The 17,452-nt window shown below is 44.0% G+C and overlaps 1 protein-coding gene across 3 annotated transcripts in view; it reads right to left on the reverse strand.

The window, feature by feature from the left end:
* Positions 1 to 17,452, reverse strand: part of SETDB1 (SET domain bifurcated histone lysine methyltransferase 1) — a 209,162-nt gene that overhangs the window by 80,626 nt on the left and 111,084 nt on the right. For all 3 annotated transcript variants that reach the window (XM_068106639.2, XM_078772036.1, XM_078772037.1), the window contains one exon: positions 6,863 to 7,021. In XM_068106639.2, the coding sequence (XP_067962740.2) occupies positions 6,863 to 7,021 (159 nt within the window). The remainder of the gene's footprint in view (positions 1 to 6,862; positions 7,022 to 17,452) is intronic.

Raw genomic sequence — 17,452 nt, forward strand, 5'->3', positions numbered from 1 at the left:
AGCATCAGAAATAAAGAGAAAAGGGACTTCTGTTAAAAGAGACTTCTGGCCATTTTAGAAAGGCTTAAATTTAATCATCCACGTTTCAAAACCGACATCTCTGAATATTTGTGACTTGTAAAAACAAGTGAATCAATACAATGACAACCTTGCGCAGTTTGTACATGCAGGGTCGCACCATTATCAGACCCCGCCTTTGCTTATGTCATCCGTCCTATGTGTAGTGGAAAGCCCACCATATTAGTTAGCGATAATGATCAGTAGTCTATTTAGTATCCAAGTGATATGCCGCAGTGCATTGCCTTTGGCTGTTATAACAACATGGATTAATCGGACGAGGAACAAAACGGAAAACATTGGTTTATATTCCTTACCATTTAAACAGCCGGATCGGTGGAAGAACCTGAGACTTGCTGGAGTTCCTGAAATATTCAATACGAGACATCTTTGCTCAGAGCACTTTGAGCCCGATTGCTTTGAAAGAATTAAACATGAGTTGCGACTTAAACCTCAGAATTTACTGAAACCGAATGCTGTGCCCACCAAATTTTGGTTTCCAGGCATCCGAGAGTATGATGGGAGAGTGCACAAAGAGCTGGAAACCGAGATCAGGTATTGGTAAGTTCAACCGGTATCGATCTGTATTTGTGTCAAATACTCCAAAATATTTGGCGGGCCTACATTTTCCCTAACCTGTCCGGTATGGGGTTTTCCTGAGGTCCGAGTCCTGGCATCATGCAAAGCAATTAGAGCTGTTTCAAAAACATCTTATTCATACAAACAGTCTGGAACGCTCTGTTCTCTGTTACACAACTTTCATCAGATAGGGAAATCACAGCAGGTACTTCATGGCAGGAAGACACACTCCACCTACTCGCCATAACGACACATCGCCGACATGTATACCAGTCAGTGCATTCAGTTCGCTCACCTGCCTCCAGGCTTTCATCGCTCAATTGTGAGTTGTCATCACTAAAAAGTCATTAACAACTTTCCTCTTGGGTTGACATTAATACGGTTGTACGCAACTCGACAGTGTCCAACCAGACGCAAAGCAACCGACCCCACACAGTACTCGACTCAAAAGCACCCAACACAACAAACAGCTCAACACCAGACAGAGCGAGACTGCATTTGGCTCGACTGTGCTGGACTTGCAATCGATTCGGTCAGAGTAGAGAGGATCTTTACCTAACATGACCTCTCACCTTTGACCTTGTGTCCCCAAAATCTAATCAGTTCATCTTTACCTTATTATACATACCTGCACCAAGTTTGACTTGGATCCCTTCAGCCCTTCAAGTTATCGCGGTAACAAAAACCTAACACGGACGGTCAACCTGAAAACATCATGCTTCTGGCGAATGCATCAGCAGAGGCATAAAAAAAAAATCTTCTGAGCTGCAATGTATGATGGGCCAACAATAACGTCCTTTCAATTATATATATTTTCCAATATCATATGCGCTGCACATATTTACCAATTGGGATGCGTGCAGTCTGCGGGCTGAGAATCCCCAACAGTGTACAAGATACTTACTGAACATGTGGTACTCTTAGACAGTGCCCAAATCAGGCGATATAATGCATCACTACACGAGCGTTTTGTAACTGCAAGTAAAAGTTAGCATTTCGCCATAATACCGACATGATATTACAATCACAACCACAGTGGTCACAAAGCTTCATCCATTACTGAGTCGATATCTGCTGAGGATAACAACTGAAACTTCAGGATGAAACTTATCAAACTGAATATAAATATTTCCATTTATAATGTTTCTTTCTAATTGAACATTTTTGTTGACAAAGGAAGATAACAAAAATGATGGTGGAGAAACCAAAGGTGAGAAGAAAGCGAGAATTTGCAAGAAATATAAACCACCAGCACATGGACTAGCCAAGACAAATAATAACTAGAATGGCACTCTTCGACGTCACAACGTCGACTGATATGCCTCTGCCCACATTATTACATCATTATAATACTTGTACCAAGTTTGATTTAAATCCATTCAGCTGTTCTCAATTTATCACATTTTTACCTGACATGACCTCTAACCTATGACCTTGGGACCCCAAAATCTAATCATTTAATCTTTACATCATCATACATATGTTCCAAGTTTGAACTCGATCCCTTTAGTCGTTCTCAAGTTATAGACCTATTACAGACTTTGACTTTTGACCCCAAAGTCTGATCAGTTAATATTTACATCATTATACATACCTGTACCAAGTTTGAATTAGATCACTTCAGCCGTTCTCAAGTTAGACATATTACAGACTTTGACATTTGACCACTTGAGCCCAAAATCTAATCCCTTCATCTATACCTCATCATACATACATGCACCAAGTTTGACTAAGATCCCTTCAGCCATTCTCAAGTTATCGCAGTAATGAAAACCTATCACGAATGGACGGATGGACAGCCGGACGGACAACCTGAAAACATAATGCCTCCGGCGACTTTGTCAAGAGACATAAAAAAATAAATACAACAGGACCAAAGAAGTATGGAGAAAACGGCATGGGAACACATTCCTGACATGATTAACACGATGAACAAACAAGACAGATCAGAAGCAGTGACCACAGCTTTTGGAGCTAATCTCACAGAGCTGAATAAATCACTGCATTGTCATGCCTTTCACACAAGTGTTCCTTTCAGTGTAAAGCAAGGATCATCAAATATATATCGGAAGGGTGCAGTACGATAGCAGTGAATGGATTTAGCACGTATTGTGCCTCAGGCTTTTGGCCTTAAGTTGTAGAAGATTTTAAATTAACATTTACAAGTAGACACATACCTACACACTGATATATATCTAATGAGTATGAGGATGTTGCAAGGTAAAATGTGGTTTAAGCGGATAATCATATGGTTGGTTGGAATACAGTGGAGGCTATGCTGTTTTGTTAAAATTAATTCTGTCCTGAGCACCGTGTATCGAGTGCAGCCAGTGAGAGGTGAGGTGGGGGTGAAAGGCAGTTCTCCCCGCGTGGACGTGTGGGGTTGGCTCGGTCACAATGGCTTTTGTCCTCGATTGATAAATGCAGGCATCTCGCAGGGGACATTGTTTTATAATTTTTGAATGTTAAATGATAATGTTGATTTTATATGGAGCAGGGGCAGGTTATATTAAAAATGAATGTATGTATTTTCGTACAAGTCAAGATGCCCCCTGGGCGCCAAGATGTCTGCATTCCTCTAGCTTGTACGTGGTACAACCTCCGATCTACTTGGACATAATCCAAAATATTGTATCTGCATTGAATGATGCCCTGGTGTTGGGCTAGCGGCTAGGGTGCCAGCTTAGGATCCTAGGATCCTGGGTTCGAATCCCGGTCGATCGCTGAATTAACGCCAGGGGGGTTGACTCAGCCTGTCATCCTTCCGAGGTCGGCTAATTGAGTACCAGTTTACTGGTAATTCCCTGTTTGTCGTTAAAGGCGGCAAAAAGGGTTGGCGTCAGGAAGGGCATCCGGCCGTAAAACATTGCTTCAAAAAGGGGACCAAAAAACAACAACAACCACGGTTCCCGAAAAAGGCCAACCCCTGCTTTGCGGGGGAAAATGGCCTCGAAAGGTGGTTATTTTTTATTTATTTATTATTGAATGATGGCCTTGATGATGATGTAATCGGCCGTGTTCAGGAGTATAAAAGTGAAACTTACTGGAATATCCAATGAGAGAGAATCCCAGCAAATGCCTTGATTGGCTAAATGTTAATTGGCTAAATGTTAATTGGCTAAATGTTGATTGGTTAAATGTAACGAAATGCGTGAGGTCCTCTCTCCTGCTTGCGTAAATTTACTTTGAAATCTAACATCTTTATGCAAGTACCAATAAACTACTGAACTCTGTCGTGCTTGGAACTTGATTGGAGAAGACTAATTTATTTTAATGTTTCAACTGTAATACTTTGAACCTGACAGAAGAGCGAGGGAAAATTCCCGCACACAGGCCTTGAACGGCTCTGTTGCTTATATACTGCCGGTTTTTTTGGGGGGGGGGGGGGGGGGTTCTCGTTCTCCAGAGTGGTCGTGTTATTGTTGATGTTGTGAAAGTATTATCTTGTGCCAACATTTATTTTTCTAGAGGGATCCTGCCATTGGAGGTGTAGTTGTTTTGTGTTGTTGTGAAGGTAATATGTTGTGCGGAAGTTCGATTTGTTGTAAAATGGCACTATTTACTGCTCCAAACAATCGGAGATTTTTCATCAAGGAGACATTTGTTGATGGAAACTTTATTTTCAAGTTTCACTTTATTGATGGAGGGTGATCAAAACACTCATGTCGACCTGAGATGGAAAACTGTTCTTGTATGCATATTTTGGGACCAGTTCTCAGGGTTTTTCTTGGGGTTGGGTAGTTACAAGAGATCAATATTGGGCATACATGGGTTGATTTGGTGTATTTACAGATAAACTGGTGATAAAGGCAATTTTCGAGATGTACAATAATTTGACAGTGAATGTTTACTTAAAAAATGAACAGCACTTGGATTTGGAAGAGGGTCAGAGAGTGGTATTCAGGATTGCAAAGCAGATAGCAAAAGAGAGGTGTGATGTGATGGGGGTGAGTTGCTTGAAGGATGAAGTGGAACAAATCGTTGTGGACCCAGATGGAATTAAAGGAAGATGGAAGAGATACATGGAAATACTGTTGAATGCAGAGAATGAATGGGATGGCAACATAGAGAGTAACCAAGTTTTAGGACCGGCAGAGAAGATAACCGAGAAGGAAGTTGAGGAAGCGATAAAAGCAATGACGAGTAGAAAAGCGGGAGGGCCGGCGGGAGTTGTGGGAGATATGTTGAAGGCAGCGGGAAATTGGGGTGTGAAGAGAATGACAGAGATCTGCAATCTGGTGGTGAAAGAAGGCCGCATTCCAGTGGATTGGGAACGGAGTACCCTCGTCCCTCTATACAAGGGGAAAGGTGACCCTCTGGACTGTGGCTCGTATCAAGCGATAAAGTTATTGGAGCATGGAATGAAAGTATTGGAAAGGGTGTTGGAGAGGAGGATAAGGAAGAAAGTGAAGATTGACGAAATGCAGTTTGGATTTATGCCAGGAAGAGGAACGACAGACATGCTTTTTATTGTGAGGCAGTTGCAGGAGAAGTACATGGAGAAGAGGAAGAAGTTGTTTCTTGGGTTTGTTGATCTGGAGAAAGCATTCGATAGGGTTCCACGTGAAGTAGTGACATGAGCATTGAGGAAGTTAGGAGTGGAGGAATGGTTGATCAGAGTAGTGATGGCAATGTACAAAAGAGCGCGCACAGCTGTAAAGACGAAGGATGGGAACAGTGGTGAGTTTGAGGTGAAGGTGGGAGTGCATAGGGGTCGGTACTAAGTCCACTACTATTTGTAGCTGTGATGGAGGTGCTGGCTCGGAACGTAAAGGAGGGTTTACCGTGGGAGTTGTTGTATGCAGATCTGGTGTTGATTGCAGAAAGTATGGATGGACTGAAGGAGAAGATGAACAAGTGGAAGGAATGTATGGAGACAAAAGGTCTGGAGGTGAATATCGGAAAAACGAAGGTGATGGCAAGTCGTAAAGCATGTGGTGAGGCGGAAAGAACTGGGAAGTGGCCGTGTGCTGTGTGCAGGAAGGGTGTCGGAGTGAATTCCATTCAATGTACAATGTGCGCTGAGAGGGTTCATCAAAAATGTAGTGGTTTGAGAGGGTCATTAACCAGTGTGGCAGCTACATTCAAGTGTAAGGTGTGCACAGAGGGAGCTGCAGATGGAGGAAATGTTGAGTTGGATCTTGGAGACGGCGGGAAGCTGGAAGGTGCGAAAACATTTTGTTACCTAGGAGACATGCTGAATGGAGAAGGTGGATCAGACTCGGCAACGGTTGCTGGAGTGAGATGTCCATGGAAGACGTTTCGGGAACTGAGTGGCGTGCTGACGAGGAGGGGAGTCGTTGAAGCTGAAGGGAAAGGTGTATGCTGCATGTGTGAGAAGTGTTATGATTTATGGGAGCGAGACATGGGTAATGAACGTAGAGCAGCAACGAAGGCTGGAAAGGGTGGAAATGCGAATGATTCGGTGGATGTGTGGAGTATCGTTGAGAGAGAGGAAGACAAATGATGAATTGCGAAAGATGATGGGAATAGAGCCTGTGATGGATGCTGTGAAGAGAAAGTTTGAGATGGTTTGGTCATGTGTTGAGGAAGGATGAAAGTGACTGGTTGAGAAGAGTGATGGAAATGAATGTAGAAGGAAGTAGAGGATAGGGAAGACCGAGAAAGACGGCTAAAGATGGTCGAAGAAGAAATGCGGGCAAGGGGGTTAACAAGGGGAGATGCAGAAAATAGGGCAAAATGGAGAAGATTGTCATGGGGACCGCAAGGCTAACCCCCGCTCTAGCAGGGAAAATGGCCTTAAAATGCCTGTTGTATTTCGTGCACAACCTATCGTCATAAAAGGAGGCATCAATGAAAGATCAGTGGCTGTGCTATTCAGTGATGTCCTAAACTCGGGGCCAATGCGATGCTCTCTTCCCAATATGCAATGTTTTCGTGAGTGAGACCAAGTAGCAACCGCTAGGAAAGACATCCATAGATATAGATGATCCTGTCGAAGGAAATGATAGCTAGCATTAAAAAAGGAAAGAGAAAGTTACAAGTATTTTGAGGACAATCAGCTGAAAGCAGGGGATTCACACACACACCTTAACCACTGAGGGACAATTCCATTTATTCTGCGGAACTGTGTATTCTCTTGACAAAGTACTCCCCCACCTCTATTCGTCCCAGTCTGTTGCGTGGAGTTCCTCGGGCTCAACTAGTATTACCAATAGTTTAAATTATCAGAACAATATACTTAAAACATGGAACCATGACTCACCGAGGCAGAGGACGAGGCTCAGAGCTGGTTGTCCAAGATGCCTCGGGAGGGGCAGTGCGGGAAATGAAGTTGGTTGGCAAACTCGACGTGCTTTTTTTTGCTACCTGTTTCCGCACAGTCACAAGGCTTGAACCAAGCGAAGACTCCGAGTGGCTGGAACTGCACAAACATGGAGGAACCATCCTTTTGAAAAGGGTTTTAGACAACATGTACTGCAGCATCACACAACCCCAGTTGAAATATAAACAAATATCAAATACAAACAAAATATATACCTTCATGTTATTTATTAACTTGACCTCTAATTAATATCATAAATAACTCATACGATTAACTTGTATGATAAAAAATATCAAAATTGCCTTGTGTTACTAAAATGTGCTGTAACAAATATCATAAATACCTCATGTATTTATGTAAAAAAAAAACTTGTACTTTAAAAAATAATAAATATCTCCACGTTATTAACTTGCACGATCCCAGTTCCAGGTTGATTTGTTGATTTGTAATACTCAGTTCCAGAAAGAGGATAATAAGCTTGTTACATACACGTCAGGTGGGTCGACGACAACCGTTGACTACCTGATGGTGCGTAGGCGAGATAGGGGGCACCTCCGGGACACAAAGGTGATCCCGGGGGAGGAGGCTGTTTCACAGCACCACTTGATTGTCTGCGACATAAGGGTGAAAGGTGCGAAGCGAGCGAGGCGGGTGAAGTACCAACCGAGAATGAAGGTGTGGAGGTTGAAAGAGGTGACAGTAAGGGAGCCATTGAAAGAGAGGCTGAGTAGGGTAGAGGATGATGTGGTTGAGCTTGAAAGTGGTTGGATGTCAATGAAAGCTCGTCTGTTGGGAGCCGTTGGTGAGGCACAGGGTGTCTCAAAATACATGGAACCCATGTCACTGCTAATAATTCTGCCAATATTAATGTTCTTGTTCTTTTTTTTCAGATTTGAAGAGAGGAGACCTTAACAACTAATAATTATCAATCAAAATGCCTTGGACAAAGGAGGAAAAAATATTTTGCATCACTACTTATTTGGAGACGAAATCATTCAAAACGGTGCAAGCAAAATTTCGCAGGATGTTCAGCTTCAACAACTATCCCCAGAAAAACCAAATTTATCGTTGGGCACACAAATTTCAAGCCACTGGATCAGTAAACAACCTCAACAAGAAGGCAGAAACACCCAGTTCTGGCAGGAAGCTGACTGCAAGATCTCCTGACAATGTGAATGCGGTGAGACATTCTGTCGGAAGGAGCCCGAAAAAGTCCATCCGAAGACGTAGCCAAGAGCTGGGTCTTTCACATGCGTCAGTGCAAAGAATCTTGATCAAGGATCTTCAGCTGTACCCATGCAAGATCCAGATCAAGCATAAACTCACACCAGCTGACAGGGCAAAACGTGTTGTGATGTGCCGGTGGTTCGAGAAAAAGATCGAAGAGGATCCTGACTTTCTTGATGATGTTTGGTTCAGCGACGAAGCACACTTCTTGCTCTGTGGGCATGTCAATAGCAAGAACAATGTGTTCTGGGGCACACAAGCCCCAGACAAGGTGCTTCAGAGGCCCTTGCACTCTGAAATGCACAGCCTGGGTGGCCATCTCAAAACATGGCATAATCGGACAGTTTTGGTTTGAAGACGCAGACGAGGAGGCAGTCACTGTCACAAAGGAGCGTTACATTGTGGTGCTCAACAAGTTCTGGAGGGGACTTGGGAGACGCCGTGGCGTGAATCGAGATGTGCAATGGTTCCAACAAGATGGGGCAACTCCACATACAGCCAACATCATGATGGAGTGGCTGGACCACCGATTCCCTGATCGGCTGGATCAGCAGGCGCCGCGAACCCGAGTGGTCTCCGCATTCACCCGATCTAAACCCCCCAGATTTTTTTAATCTCTGGGGGTTCTTGAAGGACCACGTGTATGAGAATCGTCCTCAATCCATTTCTGAACTGAAAGTGGCCATCACCCAGAAGATTCATGCCATCAGGAAGGAAGAGTGTGTCAGGGTGATTGACAACTTCGCTCGTCAGCTTCAAGTGTGTCTAAGGCGCAAAGGCGGTCATTTGGAACATGTGCTCTAATAAATGTATCCTTTCAGCTGGAGACCTCAAATCTTCAGTTTTTAAATTATTATCATATCAGCTTCCAGGAAATGTAATCTTTTTTGGAGTTTCTTGTCTGAGTAATAAATTATTATCATGTTAATGGGTTCCATCTATTTTGAGACACCCTGTATGTGGATGGACAAAAGGACCACCGAGGCACTCGGAAACATGGTGGTGGGATGATGAAGTTGGAAAGAGGATTGACGAGAAGAGGAAGAAGTTCAAGGAGTGGCAGAAGGCAAAGGGTACGGGAGCAGAAACAGCAGAGCATGAAAGTTATAAGGCAGCTAAGAAGGCTGCAAAGAAAGAGGTAGCAAAGGCGCAGGAGGCATGTAGGAAAATGTTCAGAGAACGCTTCGATTCGGAAGAGGGTCAGAGAGCAGTATTCAGGATTGCAAAGCAGATAGCGAAAGAGGTGTGATGTGATGGGGGTGAGTTGCTTGAAGGATGAAGTGGGACAAATCGTTGTGGACCCAGATGGAATTAAAGGAAGATGGAAAAGATATATGGAAATGCTGTTGAATACAGAGAATGAATTGGATAGCAACATCAAAAGTAACCCAGTTTTAGGACCGGCAGAGAAGATAACTGAGAAGGAAGTTGAGGAAGCGATAAAAGCAATAACCACCGTTTAGAGGCCATTTTTCCACGCAAAGCGGGGGTTGGCCTTTTCGGGGACCGTGGTAGTTGTTGTTTTTTGGTCCCCTTTTTGAAGCAATGTTTTACGGCCGGATGCCCTTCCTGACGCCAACCCTTTTTGCCGCCTTCAACGACAAACAGGGAATTATCAGTGAACTGGTACTCAATTAGCCGACCTCGGAAGGATGACAGGCTGAGTCAACCCCCCTGGCATTAATTCGGCGATCGACCGAGATTCGAACCCAGGATCCTAGGATCCTAAGCCGGCACCCTAGCCGCTAGCCCAACACCAGGGATAAAAGCAATGAAGAGTAGAAAAGGGGGAGGGCCGACGGGAGTTGTGGGAGATATGTTGAAGGCAGCAGGAAGTTGGGGTGTGAAGAGAATGACAGAGATCTGTAATCTGGTGGTGAAAGAAGGCCGCATTCCAGTGATTTGGAACTGAGTACCCTCGTCCTCTATACAAGGGGAAAGGTGATCCTCTAGAGTCTAGAGTGTGGCTCGTACCGAGCGATAAAGCTATTGGAGCATGGAATGAAGGTATTGGAAAGGGTGTTGGAGAGGAGGATAAGGAACGAAGTGAAGATCGATGAAATGCAGTTTGGATTTATGCCAGGAAGAGGAACGACAGACGCGCTTTTTATTGTGAGGCAGTTGCAGGAGAAGTACATGGAGAAGAGGAAGAAGTTGTTTCTTGGGTTTGTTGATCTGGAGAAAGCATTCGATAGGGTTCCATGCAAAGTATTGACATGGGCAATGAGGAAGTTAGGAGTGGAGGAATGGTTGATCAGAGTAGTGATGGCAATGTACAAAAGAGCGCGCACAGCTGTAAGGACGAAGGACGGGAGCAGTGGTGAGTTTGAGGTGAAGGTGGGAGTGCATCAGGGGTCGGTACTAAGTCTAAGTGGTACTAAGTCCACTACTATTTGTAGCTGTGATGGAGGTGCTGGCTCAGAACGTAAAGGTGGGTTTACTGTGGGAGTTGTTGTATGCAGATGATCTGGTGTTGATTGCGGAAGGTATGGATGGACTGAAGGAAAAGATGAACAAGTGGAAGGAATGTATGGAGACAAAAGGTCTGAAGGTGAATATCGGAAAGACGAAGGTGATGGCAAGTGGTAAAGCATGTGGTTAGGTGGAAAGAACTGGGAAGTGGCCCTGCGCTGTGTGCAGGAAGGGTGTCGGAGTGAACTCAATTCAATGTACAATGTGCGCTGAGTGGGTTCATCAAAAATGTAGTGGTCTGAGAGGGTCATTAACCAGTGTGGCAGCTTCATTCAAATGTAAGGTGTGCACAGAGGGAGCTGCAGATGGAGGAAATGTTGAGTTGGATCTTGGAGACGGCGTGAAGCTGGAAGGTGTGAAAACATTTTGCTACCTCTGAGACATGCTGAATGGAGAAGGTGGATCAGACTCGGCAACGGTTGCTGGAGTGAGATGTGCATGGAAGAAGTTTTGGGAACTGAGTGGCGTGCTGATTTGGAGGGGAGTGTCGTTGAAGCTGAAGGGAAAGGTGTATGCTGCATGTGTGAGAAGTGTTATGATTTATGGGAGCGAGACATGGGTAATGAACGTGGAGCAGCAACGAAGGTTGGAAAGGGTGGAAATGCGAATGGTTTGATGGATGTGCGGAGTATCGTTGAGAGAGAGGAAGACAAACGATGAATTGCGAAAAATGATGGGAATAGAGCCTGTGATTGATGCTGTGAAGAGGAACAGGTTGAGATGGTTTGGTCATGTGTTGAGGAAGGATGAAAGTGACTGGTTGAGAAGAGTGATGGAAATGAATGTAGAAGGAAGTGGAGGATGGGGAAGACCGATAAAGACTTGGCTGAAGATGGTGGAAGAAGAAATGCGGGCAAGGGGGTTAACAAGGAGAGATACAGAAAATAGGGCAAAATGGAGAAGATTGTCATGGGGACCGCAAGGCTAACCCCCGCTCTGGCAGGGAAAATGTCCTTAAAATGCATGTTGTTGTTGTTGTTGATCCCAGTTCCAGGTTCGCAGACATGGACGTCCTGGTCAGCACTTGATCCTTCCAGTTCATCGAAGCTAAGTTCCCCGGACCAGATATGTGGTGTTTTACTGTATTAATTTTATTCCTATTTTGCTTATGTTTTGTGTCAATTTTTCTGTCCCAAACCATATCCTGCCGTGTTAAATCGCCCAGTTTGTGTCACGAATAAAGTCAAGCCCACTGGTGATAGCCAGGTTGTGCTTTCCCTCAGATTTTTGCCTTGTTTGCACTCTTTTTATCCAAGGTATTGTTACTTCTTATCTCTCAGCTAAATCCACTTCCCCTCCTCACTCAAAAATACAAACAACATATCTCTCCTTCACTCCACTTCGAAAATCTAAGGACGAGTGATCCTGCAGACCAACAAATAGAAGGGTTGTATTGGGTTACAGGGCAATCAGTTGGGGAATAAGGGACGAGTAGGGATCCAACGTTTGGGTGTTAACCCCCCCCCCCCCCTCCCCGGAAACTCCCACGATCAGAAATTGAAAAATCAAAGCCTGAGCAATTGTGCGGGCTACTGTCTTGTATGCATGTGCCAAGTTTCAGAACAATCGGCTCGGTGATAAGGGAGGAGTAGCTAAAAGAGCAAAAAGTTAACAGACGGATGACCGGAAGGGCAGATATCACGACCCATTTACAAGTTTTTGTAAATTTTTTCTGACCGAATCATCCGAATTTTCATATTCTCCGACCTAAAAAAAAAAGGAAATAAATTTTAAAAAATTATTAAATGATAATAAATAAATAACTCTTACTCATTATCCCCACCGGATAAAACGTTACTCTTCCTTTAAAAGCTCTTCATTACCTTAAAAACAAGACCGAAAGTCTAACAGCAGCGTAGCCAGGCTTGTTTGATACTTTAGTTGAAGAGGATAGTATGACTTATGTGGAGATACCAGTTAGCAGATAATGTAAGGATTAAATTATTTTGAAGTACTCCAAGTCTCTAAGCTGTCTGTCACCATGGAAGTGAAGAGATTACATTGAGGCACTGGTTTATTCTATATGTCAGTCAACTTCATTGGTCAGTTAGTCAACACTATCAAAGTGACCTCAGCACCATCCCGACACACACCACTGTGTTTTACGGAACGAGTTGTTTTGAGGTGGCCGGAGTGCAAATCCTGCCACCAACCTTCTTGAGAGAGAGGAGCCAGTGAGTTGGTACTCATTTTGCCGACCACGGAAGGATGATAGGTTGAGTCAACCCCACCTGGTGTTAATTCAACAGCTGACCGGGATTCGAACTCAGGACCATAACTAGGATCCCAAGCCGTCCACCCTAACCGTTAAGCCAACACCATGCTTAGGGTGGATGAAGGCATTCATTGGAGGTGGTTGGAGAAATGCTTCAATGTTTGAAAAGCCCTTAATCAAAGTTTTAATTATATATGATCTGGGGGGGATGCCAAACCTCCCCCACCCCTCTGTCATATATAATCACCCTGTTGTCATAATTTCAGTTCCCCCCCAAATCATCAAATGTGATAATTTGCCCCAAACAGGTATATGACGTAATACATGAACGTCCCCTAAAGGGTGTTGAGAGAAAACATAACTGGCAAAGCCAACTGGCATTACATTCTACCTTTCAGAAGTGTAATTGTCAGCGATAAGACCCACCCAATATGCAGGATAAATATGTGAGGGATATACATAAATACGGAGACAAACGCTGTAAAAACAGGAACCAAACATCTACGCCGTAAAAATTCGTTTGTTGAAATCACGAATTTGCCCTTTCTGAAAGCCTCTTTGCGAGTTTGAAGAAGAGGAAGAAGCGCTAATGTATGGTTTATTCACACAGCAGTTTGAACGAAAACATTTATTATTCTAAAACAGTAGAAACCCTTTAGAAGGACACGGAAAAAAAAAAAAAAAAAAAAATGCTCATTCTGTGTCCTTCCTTTAGAAGGACACGGAATGAGCAGACAAAATTGTATATACAGTAGATACTTTGCGGAGCAAGATAAAAATATATAAAACTACACAGAAGGAACCAACAAACAACAACAACCACAGCCACGATAACAATCGAGTGTTATAAAAGATCCATATTTTCACGTGTTTTACTTCATGCGTTTCACGCGTTTGTGTTTCACTGAATTTCAGTGAATGAATTTTCATTTCCACTGAATGAAAAACGTACAGGTAGAGCATGCGGATTGCGATACATGACCGGTTCAACGATATGTCCGGCCTGAACAGCATAGGGATCAAAATGGCGGGGTGTGGAATCAGCTGCCGTACCACCGTAATGACATCACATCACTCCTGTTATGTGACCAGATCCTCAGCTCTGATTGGTGTACGTTTCAGGGGACATACATACAAACATGCAAACATACATACATACAAATACATACATACAAATACAAACATACATACAAACACTGTTCTGGACGGCTTTGCCCTATGGGCTACGCCGTAAAAAGCTTCCAAAATGTATTCTAAAGTACCTTACTCTGCTTATTACTCCATCAGGAACAACCGATTCATTCTTCTTAATCAAAATCTCCTCATTTTCTCGTTCACAAGGCTTATTTCCCAAATCCTCTTAACTTCATCCAGCTTGTTTCACTCCTAAACACTGAGGTCATCCTGCTTCATATTTCATTTTTTAGCAGAATTTTCTTCCATGCCTTCAACCAAAAGCATTATCACCACCAACCCACCCATGAAGTCTGCCACAGGTTACCCAGTCGAGGAATCCTGAGGCATCCATTTCGCAGAGGTTGTATGTACATAACAATAATTTCCCCTTCACGTCCATTCATGGTGTAAATCCCTGCCATGGCAGTACCCTCCCCAATCTGCTCTCGCTCATCGCACCTCTTCTCACCTACCTCATCCTGCCCCTCTCTCTGCTTCCCCCTTGTTCCTCTACCCTCCCCCCCTCCCCCTAGCTTTATCTCTGTCCCTCCTGGCTTTGTCCACTCCCCACACCCTCCCATCCTCACCCACCCTCCACTTTCTCATTTCCACATCCCCACGTCCAATCGGCTACTGCCAATAAACTGGATATCACCTGTTAAACAGAATTCCTCCCAAAGGACTTCCCTGACACCTTAGTGTTTCTCCCAGGCTATTGTTTCCTGTTTGATTGACTGGAGCCCCGACTTGGCAGGGGGGTTGCACTGTACATCAAGCACTCCATTTCTCACTCTCCATGTACTGCTCTTACACCTCCTAAATCTGAGGAGTACCTGTGGTCGTGACCTCACCTCCTCTCCAATCTCTTGTTCATCTGTGTTGCACAGTCCTCCCAACAGTGACGACTCCATCTCAACTCCATCCCTGAAGACATGGACCGACCACTCATCCAAACTTTCCCTTCCTAACGTGGCGATTTCAATTGCCACCGTGCAAATTGTCGGTGTTGGGACCTCTCTCACCAGCCATGGCAACATCTGTAGATGACTTTGGCACATGTATGTATAGCCTTTTCTTTTATTTCTCTATAATTCAATGCCCCTGGGCCAATTGCCCCAAAATATGCTGGACCGCATTATTTTCATACGAGGAAGGTAAACGTCGAATAAAAACTTCCAATTCTTAATCAAGTAGAAGTTAAAAAAGGAAATAATGGTGTTTTAGGCGAGAGGGACTGAGCTTGACGTCTGTGTTGCCTTTGAAGGCAAATTATTCATATAGCTTCTTTGTCTTCAATTATTTTCCAGAAGCAATGCCACGAAAGGAGAGAAGTTTACTTGGTAGATATGCATCTCCGTTTAATTCAAACAAAGAAGCACGCATTGAAGAAACAGACATCAGACTCTTCGCCATCATGAGACTGAGAAACATGCAAAAACACGTCAATTTAGTAGACAACAGTGCTCAAATAAATGAGACCAAGGAGAGCCGTGCAAAGATGTGTCATTGGAATAAAGACAAACAGACTGCTTGACAACATGAGATTAAGGGTAAACAGATGTCAAACAAATAAATTGGGCCATTTGGCCCATCATTGCTGTGGTGCACTTCCGGGTTAATTTTTGCTGCAGCTTTAAACATCAATCGTCTTGAAGGTTTACTGCAGTTTAAATAACCTGATCGTGTGTGTGTGCGTGTGTGTGTGTGTGTGCGCGCGCACCAACGGAAAAAGTGCCTGTGCAGCACAAAAAAATTACATAAAGACATGTTTATCCCAGCAAACACATACACAGTCAGTCAACATGTAACTTGACATGTTCCCCAGTTTATCCATTAATATCCGGAATTTGCACGTGCATACTGTGTACTGCACGTACAAATTGTCATGCACGCGTACTGAGTCACATGACAGTGCTCCACAAGGTACATTTACTCAGTAAACCATGCCAGCTGTGAAAAACATTTAATGACGTCTAAACATCGTAAACGTGATGCCACGCCATTCCGATAATGAATGTCTATGTGCTATTGACATGCTTGATACAGAAATGCCACAAAATGTTGTGGATAGGCGTTTTGGCATTCATCGGACACCACAAGTCACTCTGGAGACGTTATCAACAAACTGGCAACATCAGAGATCATCCACCTTTTGGGCTATCACGCGTCACGTCACGTCAGCTGGATGACCAAATCTGGTTGGTGCACCTTAGGAATCAGTTCCAGACAGCAAGTTTGACAGCTCGCAGCATCCCTGGCTTGCGACTAATCAGTGCCATAGCTGTCATGAATCGGTTACGTGAGCATAACATCTGGCCACGACGACCAACAGTATGCCCAATTTTGTTGCCACGTCATCGACATGTGCGCCGAGCTTGGTTAATACATCTGAGGCTCAGGAGACAAGATTAGGCTGCTATCCTCTACAGACGAGTTAAGGTCCCATTCCATCTTGACATTAGTGATGGTTGTTTTTATTTTTTATGGATATCGCCCCAGACAAGGCATACAGCCACTCAAGGTAAGGGGCTAAGAGAAGGTTAGAAAAATATAAGGATAAAGCAAAACAAAACAAAATATCGACGGGAAGGGGAACGTTAAGCTGACGCAGTGCTGTGCAACGTTCATCGTTCGGCTGTGGAAGTGTGATGGTTTGGGGAGGCATCACCACCAATCACAGAACCTAGCTGAAGGTCATTAATGGCCACTTGACAGGTATTCATGACCGTCATGAAATTCTCCATCCTCACGTTCCTGCATATTAATGTGTCATATCACATTCAACAGGATAATGTTCAACGGGATCATGCCCCCTCAAATCACATGAGTGGCCACCGACTTCATCGCACAACAGAACACTCTCCTAGCCAGCTGTTTCACCTGATCTTTCTCCCATAGAACATGTGTGGAATAAAATGGAACAATTGCACAGTCTTCAAAACCAGCTGGCGACGTTGGTCCAACTGCGACAGGCCTGAGAACAGATCTGGAATGACATCCCCTCAAGCCTTCTTCAAACATCTTATGTCCTCAATGAAAGGCTGTTGCCAAGCGTGATTAACACAAAGTATGGTCATACCAGATACTGAGCTGTTAAACATTTGACCGTACCCCAATTCGAGCCTCTGGATATGTCTTGCACACACATGTTGACATTCTCATGTCGATTTCATGTTCACCAAACCCCAAATATTGATAAAGAAAATAAAGTGATGTCCTTCCGTCTTCAGCTTCATTTCTGGTTTGCACCCTCTGCTCTTCCCATGCTATGTTCCCCGCATGTATCTGCAGGATGCATGCAGTCCAGCAACAACCCCCTCCTCGTGAAACTGCCCACAACTACTCTATTCATCTCCACTCATTTATTCCTCTTTTTCTCCCTGACTGTGCAACAAAGCACCTTCCTCACTCTTCAATCTCATTATTCCCTTCAGATCTTC

This window comes from Myxine glutinosa, chromosome 2 (genome assembly GCF_964187855.1).
Source record: "Myxine glutinosa chromosome 2, kmMyxGlut1.1, whole genome shotgun sequence".
Classification (NCBI taxonomy): Eukaryota; Metazoa; Chordata; class Myxini; order Myxiniformes; family Myxinidae; genus Myxine; species Myxine glutinosa.